Here is a 17,498-nt window from a genome sequence, read left to right on the forward strand (position 1 = left end):
TCTGATCTTTGATTCTGAATAATACCAATGGTAACAAATATTTTTATAAACTACATATAAAAGTATTTGTAAAAAATTAAGTTGAGATTACCAAATTTTCATTCAAATAATTGTAAAACATTAAAAAAGTATACATAACAAAAGCATACATCAATCATAATAAAAAACATAAAAAAATTCATTAGAACAAAAATATGTTGATAAAAAATTATAAATATTAAAAGCACTTTATTAATATTATTTGCACGATAAAAAATAAATTCAATATTTATTGGTATTTTAAAGTAATAATTATTACTATTCGATTTGTTAAACATTTGGAATAAAAGTACTTGTGAATTAATAACATTCATCAGAAAATAAATAAACAACACGTATAAAATTACATTAAATTCATGCAAACAATGTTTTTCAATAACAATCATACAGAGTGAGGTGCTACAGACATCAAGAAATAATTTTCTACAAATAATAGTCATTCATAAAATAAAATTTACATAATAAAATATTTTCACTTTTACCTTAGTAATGCGATTTACATTTACTATTTACTTCATGTTAGTATTTTATTAAATATTAGTACTAACATTGTAATGAAACATGTTAGTATTTCATTGTTTACCTTTGGAATGCTTATTTCAGGACTAAACATACAAGTACAAGTTCTAAAAAAGCAGAATACTGGGAAAAGTGAATTCAGAAAGTATGTCATCTGAATATATATAATACTAAACATTATTTAAATCAAGGAACTCACCTTCTATATATAATATACTAAAAGATATTAATTTTTTTTTTAAAGTACGTGTGTGTAAACAACATTTTTAATTTATTTTTTATTTTCTGATGATTAAAGGTGCTTCTGAAAATAAAGAATAATTCAGTAGAATAAGATCTTACTTGTATTTTACTGTTTAGAAAAATTAATTGATACTATTAAGCAAAAAGCACTGCTACTAAAAACAAAATGTCAAAATCTAAGTATACTGTGCACCAGAATATATTGACAAAGGAAAAGGGGTGTGTCATATAAGGCTATTCTTAATGATGTTAACCGATTTTGCAAAAATACTGCAAAAACACTGAGGAAGAAAAACAAAGTAAAATCATACGATTAACTTTTAATCGATAACAAAGCACTCCTTTAACCACAAAATTCTCTTCAGATAGACAGTACTTAACACACAACTAAAAATAATTAAACAACTTATGGTGCAAGTTTATTCCAAATGTAAAAAAAATAATAATAAATAAAATCACTCGCACTACTTCTTAAATATAACACAGAAATAGAATAAATGTATTACTAAAGTATAAAGTAAAAATATATAACTTTAGTATTACTAAATAAAAAAATAATAATAATTAAACAATTTACTTAAATAGGCGTATGGGAAGACTTTCTTTGTTCCATATGATATGCAGATTCACCTCTTAATGAGCGCCTACGTTTTATTTTATGTGCTCTGGCTTCCACAAAGTACAGTGTACCGGAAATATAAGAACATATAACACCAATAACACCCAGTGCATATGAGTAACCGATATCATTATGTTCCCAATTAGGCATCCACACACGGCCATCTCCATTGTATCCAAATATTATTAAAGCAATGGTTCCAGATACAGCTACAAAAAAAAAAGAATGTATATTTATTATTTATAAATAACATATATTATTTAAATAATATTAACAAAGGTGGATTTAAATAATATTAACTAAACTCAGATGTGGATGTAGTTAAGTTACAATGGATACATAATTTTTCAAAATAGTAAATTGATTTTACAAATCAAAGAATGAATATGATGAATTTTTTTTTCACACTTTTTAAAACCTAAATTTCTTAAATTACTAGTTTTAACATAATACCTTTTATTTATTTTTTCTTTTCACACAAGCATATTAATTAAATATTTATTACAAACAAAAATTAATTTTCTGATGTTAAAATTACATCAAAATTCTGTATTGTCACCTGACCTTAGTAACCGTGTAAAATTTCATCATTAGGCAATGTCAGTAAGTATGTTAAATTATTACACCCGCACCCTTAATAAACCCCTGTAGGGGGGGGGGGATATTTACAAAAGTAATGGTGGAATATTGTATTGTCATCCAACCTTAGTAACCGTATAAAATTTTATCAATCGGCAATGTCAGAAAGTATATTAAATTAAGGATACAAGATTTAAGGACAAACATGAAAAAAAAACCATTGTGAGTTAAAGAAAAGCAAGTAATTATGTACTCTAACAATTTTGTGCCTGATTTTATTCCTTCATTGACTAAGTTTTAAATAATTAATAATTTCTATTTTTGATAAGTGAAAACAGGCACAAAATTATCATATTCTGTATCAAAACTTCCTGAAATTTAGATTTAAATGACTTAAATCCTTTTAACATATGTAAATCTTTTTAAGATAACAACTGCTTCATGATGTAGTTGTGAAAGCTTAAAAGCGTTTTTGGTATGTATTCTTGAGTTAATTAACTACTATATCTTGTTTCAGAATTGTAGATTTCAATGATTTTTACAATTTAAGTGAATTTTATAAACATATATAAATTATAAACAAGCCTAACTGCCTGGTGTTCCTCCAGGTATAAAATTTTATTTACTATCTGGAAAAGTAAAAAAATAATAAAACTATTGTTTGTTTTATACAGTACAAGTATTGTTGTAAATTTTATTAACTTTAATTCTTGTACCCCAAAATCTTTAATTACAATTTATCCACAACTTGTGCTCGGACAGCGCTGCTGTCTGGCACACCATATGATATAAAATATTAGCCTTTCTTCTTTTTTATATATATATTTTTTATTTTATTAAGTATATGTTTGATTTTTTTAATTGTTAGTATATGATATGCAATCATACTATACGGCCTAGTCACCAAATGTGTAAAATTCAATGTTATTGTATCATCACAAGATGTATTAAATTTATAATTGTTTATACGAATCAGTATTTGTTATTCACAGTCCATTAAGCATAAACAAAACATAAATTTGGTCCTCTAGGCTGGATTTTTGGAATTTAATACATAGTAAAATCGACTAAATTTTATAACTATGGGCATAATGTAACATTGTTAAAGCATGATGGCGTCACAAAGCAATCAATGTATACAATTCTACTTACTCATAAGAACAAACCAAAAGGTGTAAAAGTGAAAGTGTGTTTTTAATTAACTGGTGCTGCCTTTTTTATGAATCGTACGCTATCAACAAAAATTAGCTGTATGCTGACTGCAATTCATAAATGAAATTTGTATCTTCATTATCACCAGACGTCTTGGATTCCAATGTGGTTAAGCTGACTGCCTATCTAAGCAATAATACTTATACTGTTAATGCCTGTTTATCTCCATCAATATTTTGGTCTTAATTACCAATTTATTGACTTTGTATCCTATACGCAGATTACTATTATGTATTCCAAGTCTACTAATACAACCTAAGTATTCCTAACTTTATCGTTTAATCTCAACCTGGCATAAATATGATGAGGTCCAAACATTTTTAGAATATAATGCTGAAAATGAAGAAGCAGGTAGGGGAAGAAATGGAAAACAAACATATTCCATAATCTTTATGCAAAAAAGCAAAGAATATTAAATTCTAACCATGAAGGGTCATTGCCCTCAAATTCGTCAAATTCGCTTAAAAACAGTACTATGAGATCAATCTATCACTCTTCTTCAATCTGACTTACCGAAATTTAATGGTTCATATGAGAATTGATTAGCCTTTAGTGAGTTTTTCTGCGCAATTGTTCATAACAATGATACGTTAATATTAGTCCAAAAATTTCATTATTTATTGTCATCCTTGACAGAATCTGTTCATCAGTTAATTAAAAATCTATCACTTGACAATTATATGGTTGCATGGAGGTTACTTAAAGCTAGATATGCAAACAAATGTCTCATAGCACCAAAACATGCTTGTAAAATACTGGATATACAGAGTATTCCGAAACAATCTGCCACCGGCTTGGCTAATTTTATTGATACAATTTCTTGTAATATAAATGCTTTAAAGGCATTAAAAATCGATACGAACTATGCAGAATTTATATTAATTCAATTATTTGCAGAATGCTTAGATCAAACAACTGTATGATCTTGGGAATCAATTTTGACAATTAATTCTTTTCCATCTATCGATGAATTTATTGTTTTTCTTGAAAAATGAACATAAATGTTAGAAAGCTCTGCTATCTCAAAGAAAGCCACAGCAGAAATACTTTGAGTCTTTCTCGTCTTTGAAACATTCTAATCAATCGAAGCGAGATAAAAATAAATATCAGGCGCATGCTTATATACTATTACAACTAATTTGCAATGCCCATATTGCAAACAATCTCACATATTGTATAAATATGGAAATTTTCTTAAGTTACCTGCTGGGGGTAAAATATCATTTGTCAAAAAGCAAAAGCTATGCTTTATTGCCTTAATGACAATCAAATTGTTAAGGATTGTTACAACTCTCATTGTAAATATTGTAAGCAAGAACACCAATTTTACAGGAAAAGCAAAAATTTGAAATTGACTCTACTGAAAATAATTCTAAGGGCAAAAATGAAATTGACAACAGATGCACTGATGAAAACAACGCTCTTAATTTTAATACAAATGGAAGTAGCAATTATTGTAGTTTAAAAATTCAAAATGTAACTCAGATTTTACATGCTATGGCTGTTAGGGTTAAAAATTTGAACAATCGATTACAATTTTGCCAATGTTACTTGATGCCAGCTCTCAGGCTAATTTTATTACCGAAAAAATGGTTAAGACAAAAACTACAAGAAGTTTTACCGATCTCCAAAATAAATAATGTTTCCACTATGATAAAATATAGTGTAATTACTGAATTGTACTCCAACTAAGAGAATTATTCTACTTCTACTAAATGTTTTGTTCTACCATGTATTACAAGTTTGATGCCCACTGCACGTGGAAATTTCTGAAGTTTGTGGCGCTTGCAGATAACAATTTTAATACACCCGGTAATGCAGACATGTCGGTTGGATCTGAATTATACTTACATTTAATTAAAAAGGGTCAAGTCAAAAAAAGTGAAAACATTCCAGTTATTCAAGAAGCTAAATTAGGTTGGATAATTGCTGGAAGGTTACCGTCCACAATTGCAGAAAGAAAACCTCCTTGTATAACATTATTAGTCAATTGTGAAATGAATATTCAAAACCAACTGAAGAAAAGTTTTGGGAATTAGAAGAGATTGCCACTAAAACTCGCACCAAGGAAGAAAATTAATGTGAACAGTACTTTTTAGAAAACCTGAAGAGAGCTGAAGATGGAAGATACATTGTGCAATTACCAAGAATTCCGAAGCATGTTCCTCTAGGCAACTCTATTAACAATGCCCAACATAGATTCCTGGCTTTAGAGAGAAAATTGAACAAAGCCAGTACTTTAAGAACCGATTACAACAATTTTATGAATTAATACCTTCAACTTGGTCATATGCAGATGATTCCACTATCAATACAAAAAGGATTATTCAACATGTAGCAGTGATATCAAGAATCCATACTATCTACCACATCATGTGGTGCTTAAAGAAAATAGCACTACAACAAAAACACAAGTAGTTTTTGACGCGTCTTCCACGGTGGAAAATGGAATATCACTCAATGATACCTTGATGAGAGGACCTGTTGTCTAACAAGATTTAATATCAATTGTTTACGGTTTAGAACACATGTTTATGAATTACTGCAGATGTTGCGAAGCTGTACCAAGTGCGTGTTGACCAGAAAGACTATGACATTCAATGGATTTTGTGGCAAAGCTCAAGCGATGAAGAAATCAAACACTATCAATTGAACACTGTCACCTGCGGAACTGCATCTGCTTCATTCCTTGCAAAAAGATGTATAATTCAATTAGCTAATGAAAATTCAGAATAATTTCCAAAGGCTTCTGAAATAAGTCTCCAGAGATTTTTACATGGATGATTTACAAACTAGTTGGGATAATTTAAATGAAGCGGTACAATTACAAGGTGAAATTATTTCGATCCTTAAACAAGCTGGATTTGATTTACTGAAAACTGTAAATGAGGATATGTTTATTCTAAAGAAAATCCTTCAGATATACTTTCTCGAGGAATGAGTGCAATCAAATTACAAAAAAATCAGTTATAGTGGAAAGGTCCTTTTTGGTTAGGCCAGCAAATGAAAAATTGGAATAAGAAAACCGCTCAAGAAATTAATTTTGAATCATCGGATTGTTTAAATGAACTTCATAATGAATCATTGCCAAAGATGATAAATGCATTATGTTATTGTATGAGATTTATTAAAAATTTAAACAATAATCAAAATAAAATTAATTATAAGCATGTTTATCTATTGAAGAGAAGGAATTTCTTTTAATGTAATGTATTATACAGACTCAAAATATTCATTTTCAAAAATAGGAAATAAATTCATATGTATCTAAAATAAGCAAACTATATTTGTTGTATACATTCATAGACAGAAATGGTTGTCTAAGGGTGAGAGGAAGATTGCAATTATCTGATTTGAATTTTGGCAATAAGCATCTTATTATTCTTCCACCTAAATCTAAGTTAATAATCGAGAATAAACATCTTAAGCTTTTGCATGCAGGACCTCAATTACTCCAATCTAAACTTCATGAGAAATATTGGATAATCAATAGTAAAAGCATTAAACAAACATCTGTCATGTTTTTGATTCAAGGAAAACAATCACAACAATTAATGGGACAACTGCCTAAATGTCCAAGGAAATTATTTACAAACCATTCACTAATAGACTATGCAGGACCTTTATTAATATGTCAAGGTGAGCAGTGCTCAAACATTAGGATAGAATGTTATGTTATTTGTTTGCCTATCTACCTAAACAATAGAGGCTATACAAATAGAGTTAGTCAGCGATTTATCTACCAATCCATTTATAGCTTCATTAAGAAAATTTGTCTTGAGAAGAGGTCTATGTTCTAACCTATACAGTGATACGGGATGATTCGTCAGAGTCAATAATTCACTTCATTCAATGTACAAAATTTTAAATAGTGAGAACATAAGAAGAAAAATAGCAACCTTTTTGTCCGGAAAGGAATTCAATGACACTTTATTCTGCCAAATTCACCACACTTCAGAGGATTACGGGAAGCCGTGATGAAGTCAATGAAATATCATTTAAGACGGGTGGTAGGAGATTTAGCTATGACCTTTGAGGAACTCATTACTATACTGACACAGATAGAAGCTTACCTTAATTCTCGCCCTCTTTGTACATTATCCTCCTATTCCTCTGATCCCCAATCTCTAACTCCAGGATGCTTCTTAACTGGTGGTCCTCTTACTTCTCTACCTAATCCTAATGTAACTGACGTACCTTTCAACAGGCTTAACAGATGGCAGTTAGTTTGGCAAAGTATTCAAACCATCTGGTACCGATGGTCCTCTGATTATCTATCTCGACTACGACAATGTTCCAAATGGAGAGCTGAGCATCCATCGCTTCCTCCTGGAACTCTGGTATTATTAAAAGATAATAACACGCCATCACTGCAGTGGAAACTAGGTGTTATTATGACATACATCCTGGACCAGACAACCTTGTTCAAGTAGCTACAATTTGTATACCAACAGGGACTGGTAAAAGATCCATTGCCAGGATATTTCCATTACCCAACAGTAACCGAGTCGTTCTTTATTATTGTTTAATTTATTGATTATTGTTTGTTTGTTATTTTACATTCAGTTAATGCTCTGAAGTTTAAGAAATCATACAGATTTCTGGTGGGTGGTACGTTCGGGCAGCGCTGCTGTCTGGCACACCGTGTGATACAGAATATTAGCTATTCTTATTTTTTTATATAATTTGTATTTTTTTTTTATTAAGCATAGGTTTGATTTTTTTAATTGTTAGTGCGTGATATGCAATCATACTATATGGTCTAGTCACCAACGTGTAAAATTCAATCTTATTGTATCATCACAAGATGTATTATATTCATAATTTTTTATATGTATCGGTGTTTCTTATTCACAGTCCACTAAAGATAATCGAAACAACTTGTAAATTACAAAAATACTGCGTTCACAAGATAGAGAACAAATAACCTTACTTCTATGTAATTCAGACCTTATAATGTTTTGTCAGCATATACTCCATATAATATTAAATACTATTAAAAATCAACAGTGTTCAGCTAATTAAAATAAACTATTTAAAACAAGTATAATTAAAAAAAAATTAATTTTACCTGCAGCAATGACACAACTTCCAAGTATTCTAAGTAATTTAATGAAGTGATCATTGTGTTTACTGCTGCACAAGTAGAACAGTATGCAAATAGTTGAAAATATCAACAATGCAAAACATAATGTGAAAAAGAACTGTGTAGCAACAAAGAAACCTGTAAAAAAGATTATTATAAATTAGTGTAATTACAAATAACTTCAGGTGTAAAAATCTTTCATAATAAAAAAATTTATTTTTAGTAAAATAATCTATATAACACTAGTGTGGAAGTGACAGTAGACCATACGGCAAGTTTTCTGCCATCTTGTATTTTTCAGCGAATCAGAATGCAGAAACTAAACATCAGAATAGATACTAACTAGTATGTTTTCCCTCTAGGTTGGTAGTACTGCCGCAGATGGCAGAAGCTTTCTATGTATCCTATTTTACGTTGGGTGATTGTGGGAGATATCTCTTCTGAAAGCTTCGTCAGTAAACCAAGCAGTTAAGTTGATAAATAGGGTTATAAGATAATTGGTGGATGAAATTAAAAATATGGTTTTTGACAGCTAACTGTTATATCACTGATTCTATACTCATCATGGGTTTTACATAAATTTCAAATGCAAAAAGTATCTCGGCCAATAAATTTCTCATTTATTGCTCAATAATTTAAACCAACATAATCTTTGAACACATCTTTTTCAAGCTGTTCTACTGCTGAAAGAAAATAATCTATACTACACCGGGTGAAGTTTCTTGTTCTTCTTCTGACTAACTGCCAAGTTATGATTCATCTTCAAGAGCATTGTTTTTCCTTCTTCATAACCTTTTCTGGGATTTTTAAAACTGGAAAATAATTTAGGTGGGAAAGTTGAGGAAAACTTTTTTTTAAGACAAAGTGTTAAAAAGTAATCTATCACTAGATGGGGCTTTTCCCACTTCCAGTTCTCTAGTCTTGGTGGGACGAACTTGATATCTTCAGGACCAAACAGCAGAAGTAGAGGCTGTGGGATGCCCTCGACAAGGATATCTGAGGAGATGATTACAAAATTGTTATCAAAAAATTTGATAGATGTCTTCCCACACTCAATAGGGCTACCCTACTGAGATGCACGGAGCCTCTGTTTCTTAGTTGTGGTGAGACAAACCATGAGGAAATAGCTGCTATTGACATCCCACTCATCACCACAGAAGAGCTTGTGGTGGCCAGTTGTAATATCAAGCACAATAAGGGCCGTGGCTTGGACAGCATGCCCTGGAAGGCAGTCAAGCTTGTTAAACTCTCTTCATGGTGCATGGTTGTTGCATTCAACTATGCCATCACCCAGGAATGGTTCTCAGACTCCTGGAAGTTCCCCCGTCTTGTGCTTCTTAGAAAGGAAGAGAGGCAAGGCAGCAAACCAGCACCATTTAAGCCAATCTGCTTGCTCAATTATCCTGAGTATGGTTTCTGAGGGAGTGCTGATTAACAGACTCAACCAAGAGCTGGAGGCAGCTGGTGGTCTTTGCAAACACCAATTTTGTTTCCGCAAGGGCAGGTCAAAAACGTGTTCAACAGTGTACCGAGGGGAATGATATTCCGGGCACTGAATAGTTGTGGCATCGGTCCATACTGAAGGCGGATAATCCAGTGTTATCTCTCCAAAAAATAGTCGACTGGTTTTTCCGCCGAGGGAGAGATATGAATCAGGATGAGTTGTGGTGCTCCACAGGGTTCAGTGTTAGGGCCAACACTTTGAAATATCGCGCATGACAAAGTCCTATCCACCGTGCTTCTCTTTGGGGCAGTCCTTACCAGATTCACTGATGACTTTGCACTCGTGGTGATAGCGAAGTTGGAACGCACAGTGTTGGACACTGGGAACAAGGCAATAAAAATGATTGTTTGCGCCTGTAGGAGATCGGGCTTCAGCTTTCGCCGGAGAAGACCCAAGTGGCAGTAGTCAGTAGTGGTAGACATAAGCTGACCCCGATTTCTTTTAGAGTCGGTACCACAGTAGTCCACCCTACCTCTGCATCTTTAATGATGTATAGAGGCTCCCACAATGGACTATTCTGGTAGTATTCCTGCTGCTTCTAAGCCAATGGCTTTTGCCAACAGTCCCTAAAGCCCTCACACATTGTACAACACTGCACTTAGTATTGGACAAAGATGTCTCCCCTCAGCCTTTCTCGAAACCTCAGCTGATTTGCAGTACAAAATCAGCAGCTGATTCTCTGGCCTCCTCGGGTATTTTAACGCATGGTATTGTGCTGAAATTTTGCCTTCTTATAAACTCTCTATTAAGACATCAAGTGTCTTCTTGTGTTTTCCTTAATTTCTTCTTAACGTCTGGCCAATTCCTTCTTTTCTTCATTCTTCTGATACTTCCTAACTTGCTTTGTGGTCCATTAACAATTTTTTTTTGCCTTTAATATATGAGAATTAATCTACGATTCAATCTTCTCACATACCGGGTCCATTTTTTTTTCGGCACATTCTTTACTAATTTTGCTACAGCTTTCATTTATTTTAACTACTGTACTATATGCTGTACTGTACTACTACTACTACTACTACACTATTTGTCTACATTATACTACAGCTGTCTTATCCCTAACTTTCTAAACCTATAATCTCCTAAACCTAATATGCCTACAATCTTTGGACGTGTCTCAGAAATCTTCCTTTGAAAAAGGACATCTTCAGAGTTGTGCCCTCTTCTTTCTTCTTTAGATCCTGATATTTTCTTTTTTAATCAGGATCTCTTTAACAAATTCAATAAACTTACTATAAGCTACACTACATACAACATATATACCTTCTAGCTTAAATCTTACATTTATTTCAATGGAGCTGTGGCATGAACTGTCGTCTCTTTCTTCTTCATAAGATTCACATAATCAACAGTCTCTTCCGCTCCATAGACAACACAGTCCGGACTTGGCACTAGTCCAAACCCACTGAGTCTACTGTTAAAATTCCTGTTCTCTGATAATGCCTGCACCGTGTAGTAAGCCAGTCCCTCTGGTATCTTTCTTGAACATCTGGGAAAATCGTACATGTGTATCTTCCTTTCGGTGTGGTATTCCATCTGTCTTACTATTCTGCAAAGCCTTCATCTACAATTCTTCTCTCGCCCTGCCACAGCAATTTTTCGTCTTTACACATACCAGATTTTCTCAGCTCTCTGATCTTACGTTCTTTAACTGTGATATTGAGTGGCTTCACACCGCATCACCCGAGATAGTTTCGATACCTTCCGATTGCTATAAGAAGGATCAACCTCTGCAATTTCAATGGGATCTTCATAGAATGCACCAAGACTGTCCTGTGTGCCCATATCAACGCTCCATATAACATTATTCCTTCCACTAAGCCTTCGTATAAAATTCTTGGCATCAGGAAATCCAGTCCCCAGTTGTAGTTAGTTCTTTTCTTATTTTATTAAATGCGTCCAACGCTCATCCACCGACCTGTGTCACATGCTCCTTATACTATCTTCTTCGTCAATCACAGCACCCCAAAGCTTCTAAGTCTTGGCATACTTGATATTTCTCCCCCTACCCAATTTTCACCCACGGCTTTCGCTGCAGGGTAACTGTGAGCATCATCATCGTAGTTTTCTAAGCACTAAAAACCATTTAGTGCTGCTCACACTTCCTCAATACATACTCCTCCTACAAACCATAGGGGGAGTTTCATTTCTACATTAATCTGTCTCTTTAATTATTGAACGTCACTCCGTACATCGACTCCAAATAGTATCATATCTAGTATGGAAGTGCCCACCCATTCAGAAGATAGGCAATAATTACTGTACTGTACTAGATTTATTTTACATATAATGAAATTTTCAAAAATAATGATGTCCTTATTCTATTTATTACATATCTCTCAAATGATTTTTTTCTTCTTAAATATTCTAAATAGCTTTAACCACAAATAAAATTCATAATACTCAAAATAAATGAAATTTTTTTAGTCATACAACACCTTTAAAAATGACTAAAATATGTTCTTTTAATAACAAACTACCATTGAACCAAAAACACATTAAAGTACTGTGTAATTTTTTGAAAGTCTTATTTACTAAACAAGTTTGATGCAGATACATTCAACCAGGACACCACACCAGCTGAAGTACTGATTTTCATATTTAGCTTTGCTATGTGTTTTATTTTCACTTTAGCATTGTTTTAAGAATTGTTAATGTACTAAGTTATAGTTATTTTAAAAAACAATAACCTATGTTATTGTACAGCCGCATTCTACCTTAGATATGACTGAAGCACAGGAATTTATTCTTAATTCTCTCTGCAGTTAAAAATATTAGGACTGTTTCTTTTGAAATTTTTTTAAATTTAATATAACAATTTTGTATTAAAAATTATTATCTGTTCACTAGACTTATTTTTTAATATGAAAATGGAATTTGTAAAAGCTACAAATATAGCCACATACAAAAACCTTCACTTAAATAAATAATATCTGGATTTTATTTTTTTTATACACCTATAAATTATTTTACCTGTAAAATAATAACTGTATTGTCCTGGTATTTATTTTACATCATGCAGAATTTCTTAACATGGAATTTTTTTCATACAAGATTAAACTCAGACTTTGGTGTGGTGTCAGGAATATTAATCAAGAAGGCTGCTTTCCTACTAGTTTAATCAGAATTGTATAATAATCACAAAACATTCTACATACCACATGTAACATTCAGTATTTATAACAAAGAAATATTCAATGCAATAACATCTTCTAGACATTCATGAACTGAGACAGATAATGAGTTAAATTTAAGTTCAGATTAATAAAGAATATAAATAGGCCTACATAAAAAATATGAACACCATAAAATTGAGCAATAAATATTACTGGGAAAAAAATAGTTTAACTTACCTGGTAAAAGTAGATCATGTATTATATAAAATTCTTCTTCAAATACCCACCAACAACTGCAAAATTCAGTCTCATACCAGTGTCTGGTATCTGTCATTCCATTAAAACAAACAACCCAAAGACCTGTAAAGTAATAAGATAATAAAAATAAATAATCTTGTACAATATGTAAAGTAATAAGTGATAAATACTATAATGCAAAAGAATAAATAAAATAAATCAGTATAATTAGTGTACAACTTTCAGACTAGACTACAAATCAATCTTTTTCAATTCACATACCTAACATTAACTTTCTAATTGCAGTAGTTTGAGATTGAACTTAGCTTTTCAAAATCATTTGAAAATATTTTAAAAATACAGAAAAAAGCATAAAATTATGCTTTTGGTTTTTTTTATAACATATATTATTGGTACTTTTATTTTCTTTGTATTATTTTAAATAAAAATGTTATGGCTTATTTATTTACAACAAAACCTAATTCAAAGCCTAAAAAGGGTCTAATTATTTATAGTTTAATTTTAAAAATACTTATCAAAAAATTGTGACAACATCTGGTGCTTATGTAAAACTACTTGATTGAACAATAAAAATATATAATTCATTTTTAATCACAGTCAAAATTTATTGTATTGCTATAGATTGTTTTCAATGATATCTCATTATATTTTTAATTTTCAAACAGTTTTTAAAATTCATTCCAATGAGAAATATAATTAACACAAAAAAAACCCCGAGATAAGTAACAATTCAATGTTTAGTTCTTGAAAAAAAACAGCTACACAATAATTGTTCATAATTCAATGCACACAGGTAATATTTACATCAAGATAATTAAAAATAAGAGAAATACATTAAATTGAATTTAAAAGGTCATTTATACTGGATAATGCATTTCAAATATCACATTCCAATTCTTTTAATAGTCTTTGAAAAATTTGAGTAATATTTGAATGACTGCAATATAAATTTATATCTTTTATACTTTCTTTATTTCTATTACTTGAAAGATTCTGTTTACATCTTTAACTAAAATTCAATCACAATATTTAAAATTAAAACATTCCTTTGAAACTATAAAACTTATATCAAAGACAAGTACATCCAGAAGCTCACAATTACAAGCACCCTTTTGGGAATTCAATTTTGACAACCGCCTTTCGCAGAAGACGTTTACAAACAAAAAATTAGTTTAAATGACTTAACCTCCAATTACCAATAACAGAACAAGAACACTAATTCAATCATTTGTAACATATTGTATAAAAACGTCAGTTATTAAATAATACTTTAAAATTTTACAGCTAGTTCATTTTTTTTATACAAAAACATTTCGTAAAACTGGAAGAAATGAAAGCTGTTATGACACGCCCTGATGATTCAACTCACCTAATTTTTCAAATTTTGGTTTCGGTAGTTTTCCATCCGTAACAAGCCAGTCTGGTGTAAAAAAAGCGATAATTACAAAGAAACCCCCAGCTAAAGTAAGGCCAGTAGCAATTTTCCCATTTCGTGATTTGCCCATATTCAAATAACTTTATTATTGTTTACACTACTAACGCATGCTACAGCTGAAGTTTCCCACAATGCACTTCGTTAATTTTGCTATTGGTTGTTAATTCGATGTTTAAATGGTAACATTTATAAAGGATAAATAAGTTACAGAATAACATTAACACAAACAGAGGAATATGTAGAGAAAATATCAAGCTGTAAAAGATGAGGATATGTTGTGAAGATTTTCTTATTAATATATCTAAATTTTTATAGTAGCCCAATTAGCGTGTTTTGTTACACAAATACAGATGATGAATTGTAACAAAATGCTTTGGTTAATTATTGTTTATGAAAATTGGTTTTAATAATTAAAAGTTATTGCATTTTTAAAAAAAATGCATTTCCTGCCTCTGCTAGTGGCACTTGACTATTTTGCAGTCCCAGAATTTCACAAATTGAAGAACGGATGCTGCGTCTGAGTGATTGGACTTGAAGTTTGGCTTGCAGAAACGGTTTTATCACTGACAGAGATAACTCCATTAAAAACTTCCTTCTTATCATCTTTATGTTTTTCAAATTCAAGTTATACAGTATCATGGGATTTATACCACTCTGGTTCATGATCCTATACCACATACATGGCCAACGTTTAGCTCTACTACAAACCGTGTACGAGTGCATAAATGGTCAAATGAGTCTCTCCCCCTCGTTTTGTTGAGTTACAGGATACTATAACAAAAGGTTTCGTAGAAATTTCGTCAATTTCTTTAAACATATACATAGAAGACAACAACAAAACGTTCTTGTTATTCCTCGGGGAGTACGACTCATCGTATCACTGTCAAATGCAAAATATGAAGTACTTTTTAGCGATAAAATATGGTGGAATTTCAAGCTTACTGGATCTCAGAGTTCCTACCATTGTTAACTTTTTATCTTGTAGCATTTGACGGAACAATGGAATAGAACTGAATCAATTATCTATAGTTACCTTTCAATTTCTACCATGGATCGGTTCAGTCAAACTTGTTACATAAAAAGACGGCAGCGGTTCCTTATTAGGACGCTTGAACTTCCCTATGTAAGGTATTGCATTCAGCATATAGAATGTTTATGAAACATTCATCATTATATTCAGCCTGTATTCGTCGGACTTGCTTCGCGTATAAAGTCTGAATGGGCATCTCCCCATAAATTCCATTGTGACTAATTCGGAGAGAGTGTAATGGCTTTAGAATCTTTAACAATTTTTTTCAAAAATAGCACGAATTTATGCAAATCTATCGGTTGTTCTCCTAGCCTGCCTAGTTTCTTTGTCATTAAAATGTTAAACAAGTTCCTAGAAATCAGAATCTGTTGAGAGGCGTAGTAAATAGAGGATCCAAAAGAAGCAGACCCAAGTTCTTCTAAATTTGTGAGGAACTCTGTATCCCAGATAAATAAAGCAAACCAAGAAATGTCAAAATTTCATTTTTATATGTATTATTCTGATAGCTTTGTTTTATTAAAATGTTTTCAACTTTACTATCTATTTCTTGATTTGTTTGTCTAGATTTGTTATTTGGAAGAAAGCAGTTTCTTCCACAATTTTGTCAATAAGTAAATGCCATGCTGAGAAAAGGTTATTTACATTTGTAGCTCCCATTTGGCACCAAGTAAGTTGATCATTAAATTTCTTGGAAGTTGGACGGCCTCTCCACTTGAGTTCCTTCATACTCAGTGGTGTCCATTCTTGCCAATATGGGCAGCCATATTTCTAACTCTTTCAAGTGACACTGGAACAACTAGCTCAATTTTCTGTTGTGGCAAATATTGTGGTTCTGGGTCTACGTTTTCATCAGATAAATTAGTTTCTTCATAAATAAAGTCATGGTCTTCATCATCCCCCCAAATAGATTATCAACACTCTCCATCATCAATGCAACTGTCTAACAGAAGCTGTCTAATAGCATCACTTCCTAAATCCGTGTTTTAAAACAGTAATAACAAATATTAAACTAAAATGAACTGAAATACACTAATAAAAAGTGCTTACACAACATACACACTAGGGTGTTATACACTACAAAGCAAACACAAAGGAACATGATCACACAATGAAAGCAAGACTGACACTAACAAAGGTTGCTAGTTGTAGGCAGTGATACCAACTGAATTTATATGGGAGCCTAAATTTTCCTGTCACTAAACTAACTGGAATAGAAATAAAAAATTGTTGTGGTATTAAATGCCCCAGTGTGTCTTCAAAGGGTTAAGAAAACAATAAAAAATGTAAATATTACTTTATAAAATGATAAAGAATTCTTATTCAACATTTAACAGGCTGACACTCGTAATATATATTTTTTTCTACCAATCTTAAATAAATTATTCATTTTTATACAAAGTAGATTCACTTTATTATTTCAGTTTCTTTTTACAGGCTGAATCATTTTTTGACAAGAAAGGATTACTCAACTGGTATCAGTTTGATGATAAGCCACCAGACTTTTTTTTAACCTCTGGGACCACCATTGGGTATTGCTTCAGAAGATATGTAATGACAATTTTGTAGTTGACCAGGATTCGAACCCAGGACCTCTGGAATAAAGCCCGAGACACTACTGCTCATGATATGGAGGCTGGCAAACCACAGAAATTAAGTAAAACTATACAAGCATTGAAGTTGTGTAAGAAATTACACTTAAGGTTCATTGACCAAAATGAAAAGCGGCTGTATTTTAAATAGCGAAGTAGCTGTGTTTTGTCATTATTTAATCTAAGAGTATGTATTTTAAATTTCATGTTTAGTGCAAATCCTAAAATTTTTCAGTTTGCTAAACCTTGAGATCTTACTAGAATTGTGA

The 17,498-nt window shown here is 31.6% G+C and overlaps 1 protein-coding gene across 1 annotated transcript; it reads right to left on the reverse strand.

Moving 5' to 3' along the window:
- Positions 1 to 517: 517 nt before the first annotated feature.
- LOC142333089 (uncharacterized) lies at positions 518 to 14,726 on the reverse strand. The gene is made up of 4 exons (XM_075379925.1): positions 14,545 to 14,726; positions 13,155 to 13,277; positions 8,283 to 8,435; positions 518 to 1,629 (listed from the first exon to the last, which is right to left on the reverse strand). The coding sequence occupies exons 1-4, from the start codon at positions 14,678 to 14,680 to the stop codon at positions 1,379 to 1,381; spliced, it is 663 nt and encodes a 220-aa protein (XP_075236040.1). The 5' UTR covers positions 14,681 to 14,726; the 3' UTR covers positions 518 to 1,378.
- Between the last annotated feature and the right edge of the window lie 2,772 nt (positions 14,727 to 17,498).

Source organism: Lycorma delicatula, chromosome 12 (genome assembly GCF_047948215.1).
Source record: "Lycorma delicatula isolate Av1 chromosome 12, ASM4794821v1, whole genome shotgun sequence".
In the NCBI taxonomy this organism is placed as follows: Eukaryota; Metazoa; Arthropoda; class Insecta; order Hemiptera; family Fulgoridae; genus Lycorma; species Lycorma delicatula.

Excerpts from the sequence above, each read along its gene's own strand:
- LOC142333089 (XM_075379925.1), bottom strand. The coding sequence starts at position 14,680 with ATGGGCAAATCACGAAATGGGAAAATTGCTACTGGCCTTACTTTAGCT. Across the intron at positions 8,436-13,154 it reads ACATGATCTACTTTTACCAG|GTTTCTTTGTTGCTACACAG; the intron begins GTAAGTTAAACT and ends TCTTTTTTACAG. Across the intron at positions 1,630-8,282 it reads AAGTTGTGTCATTGCTGCAG|CTGTATCTGGAACCATTGCT; the intron begins GTAAAATTAATT and ends TTTTTTTTGTAG.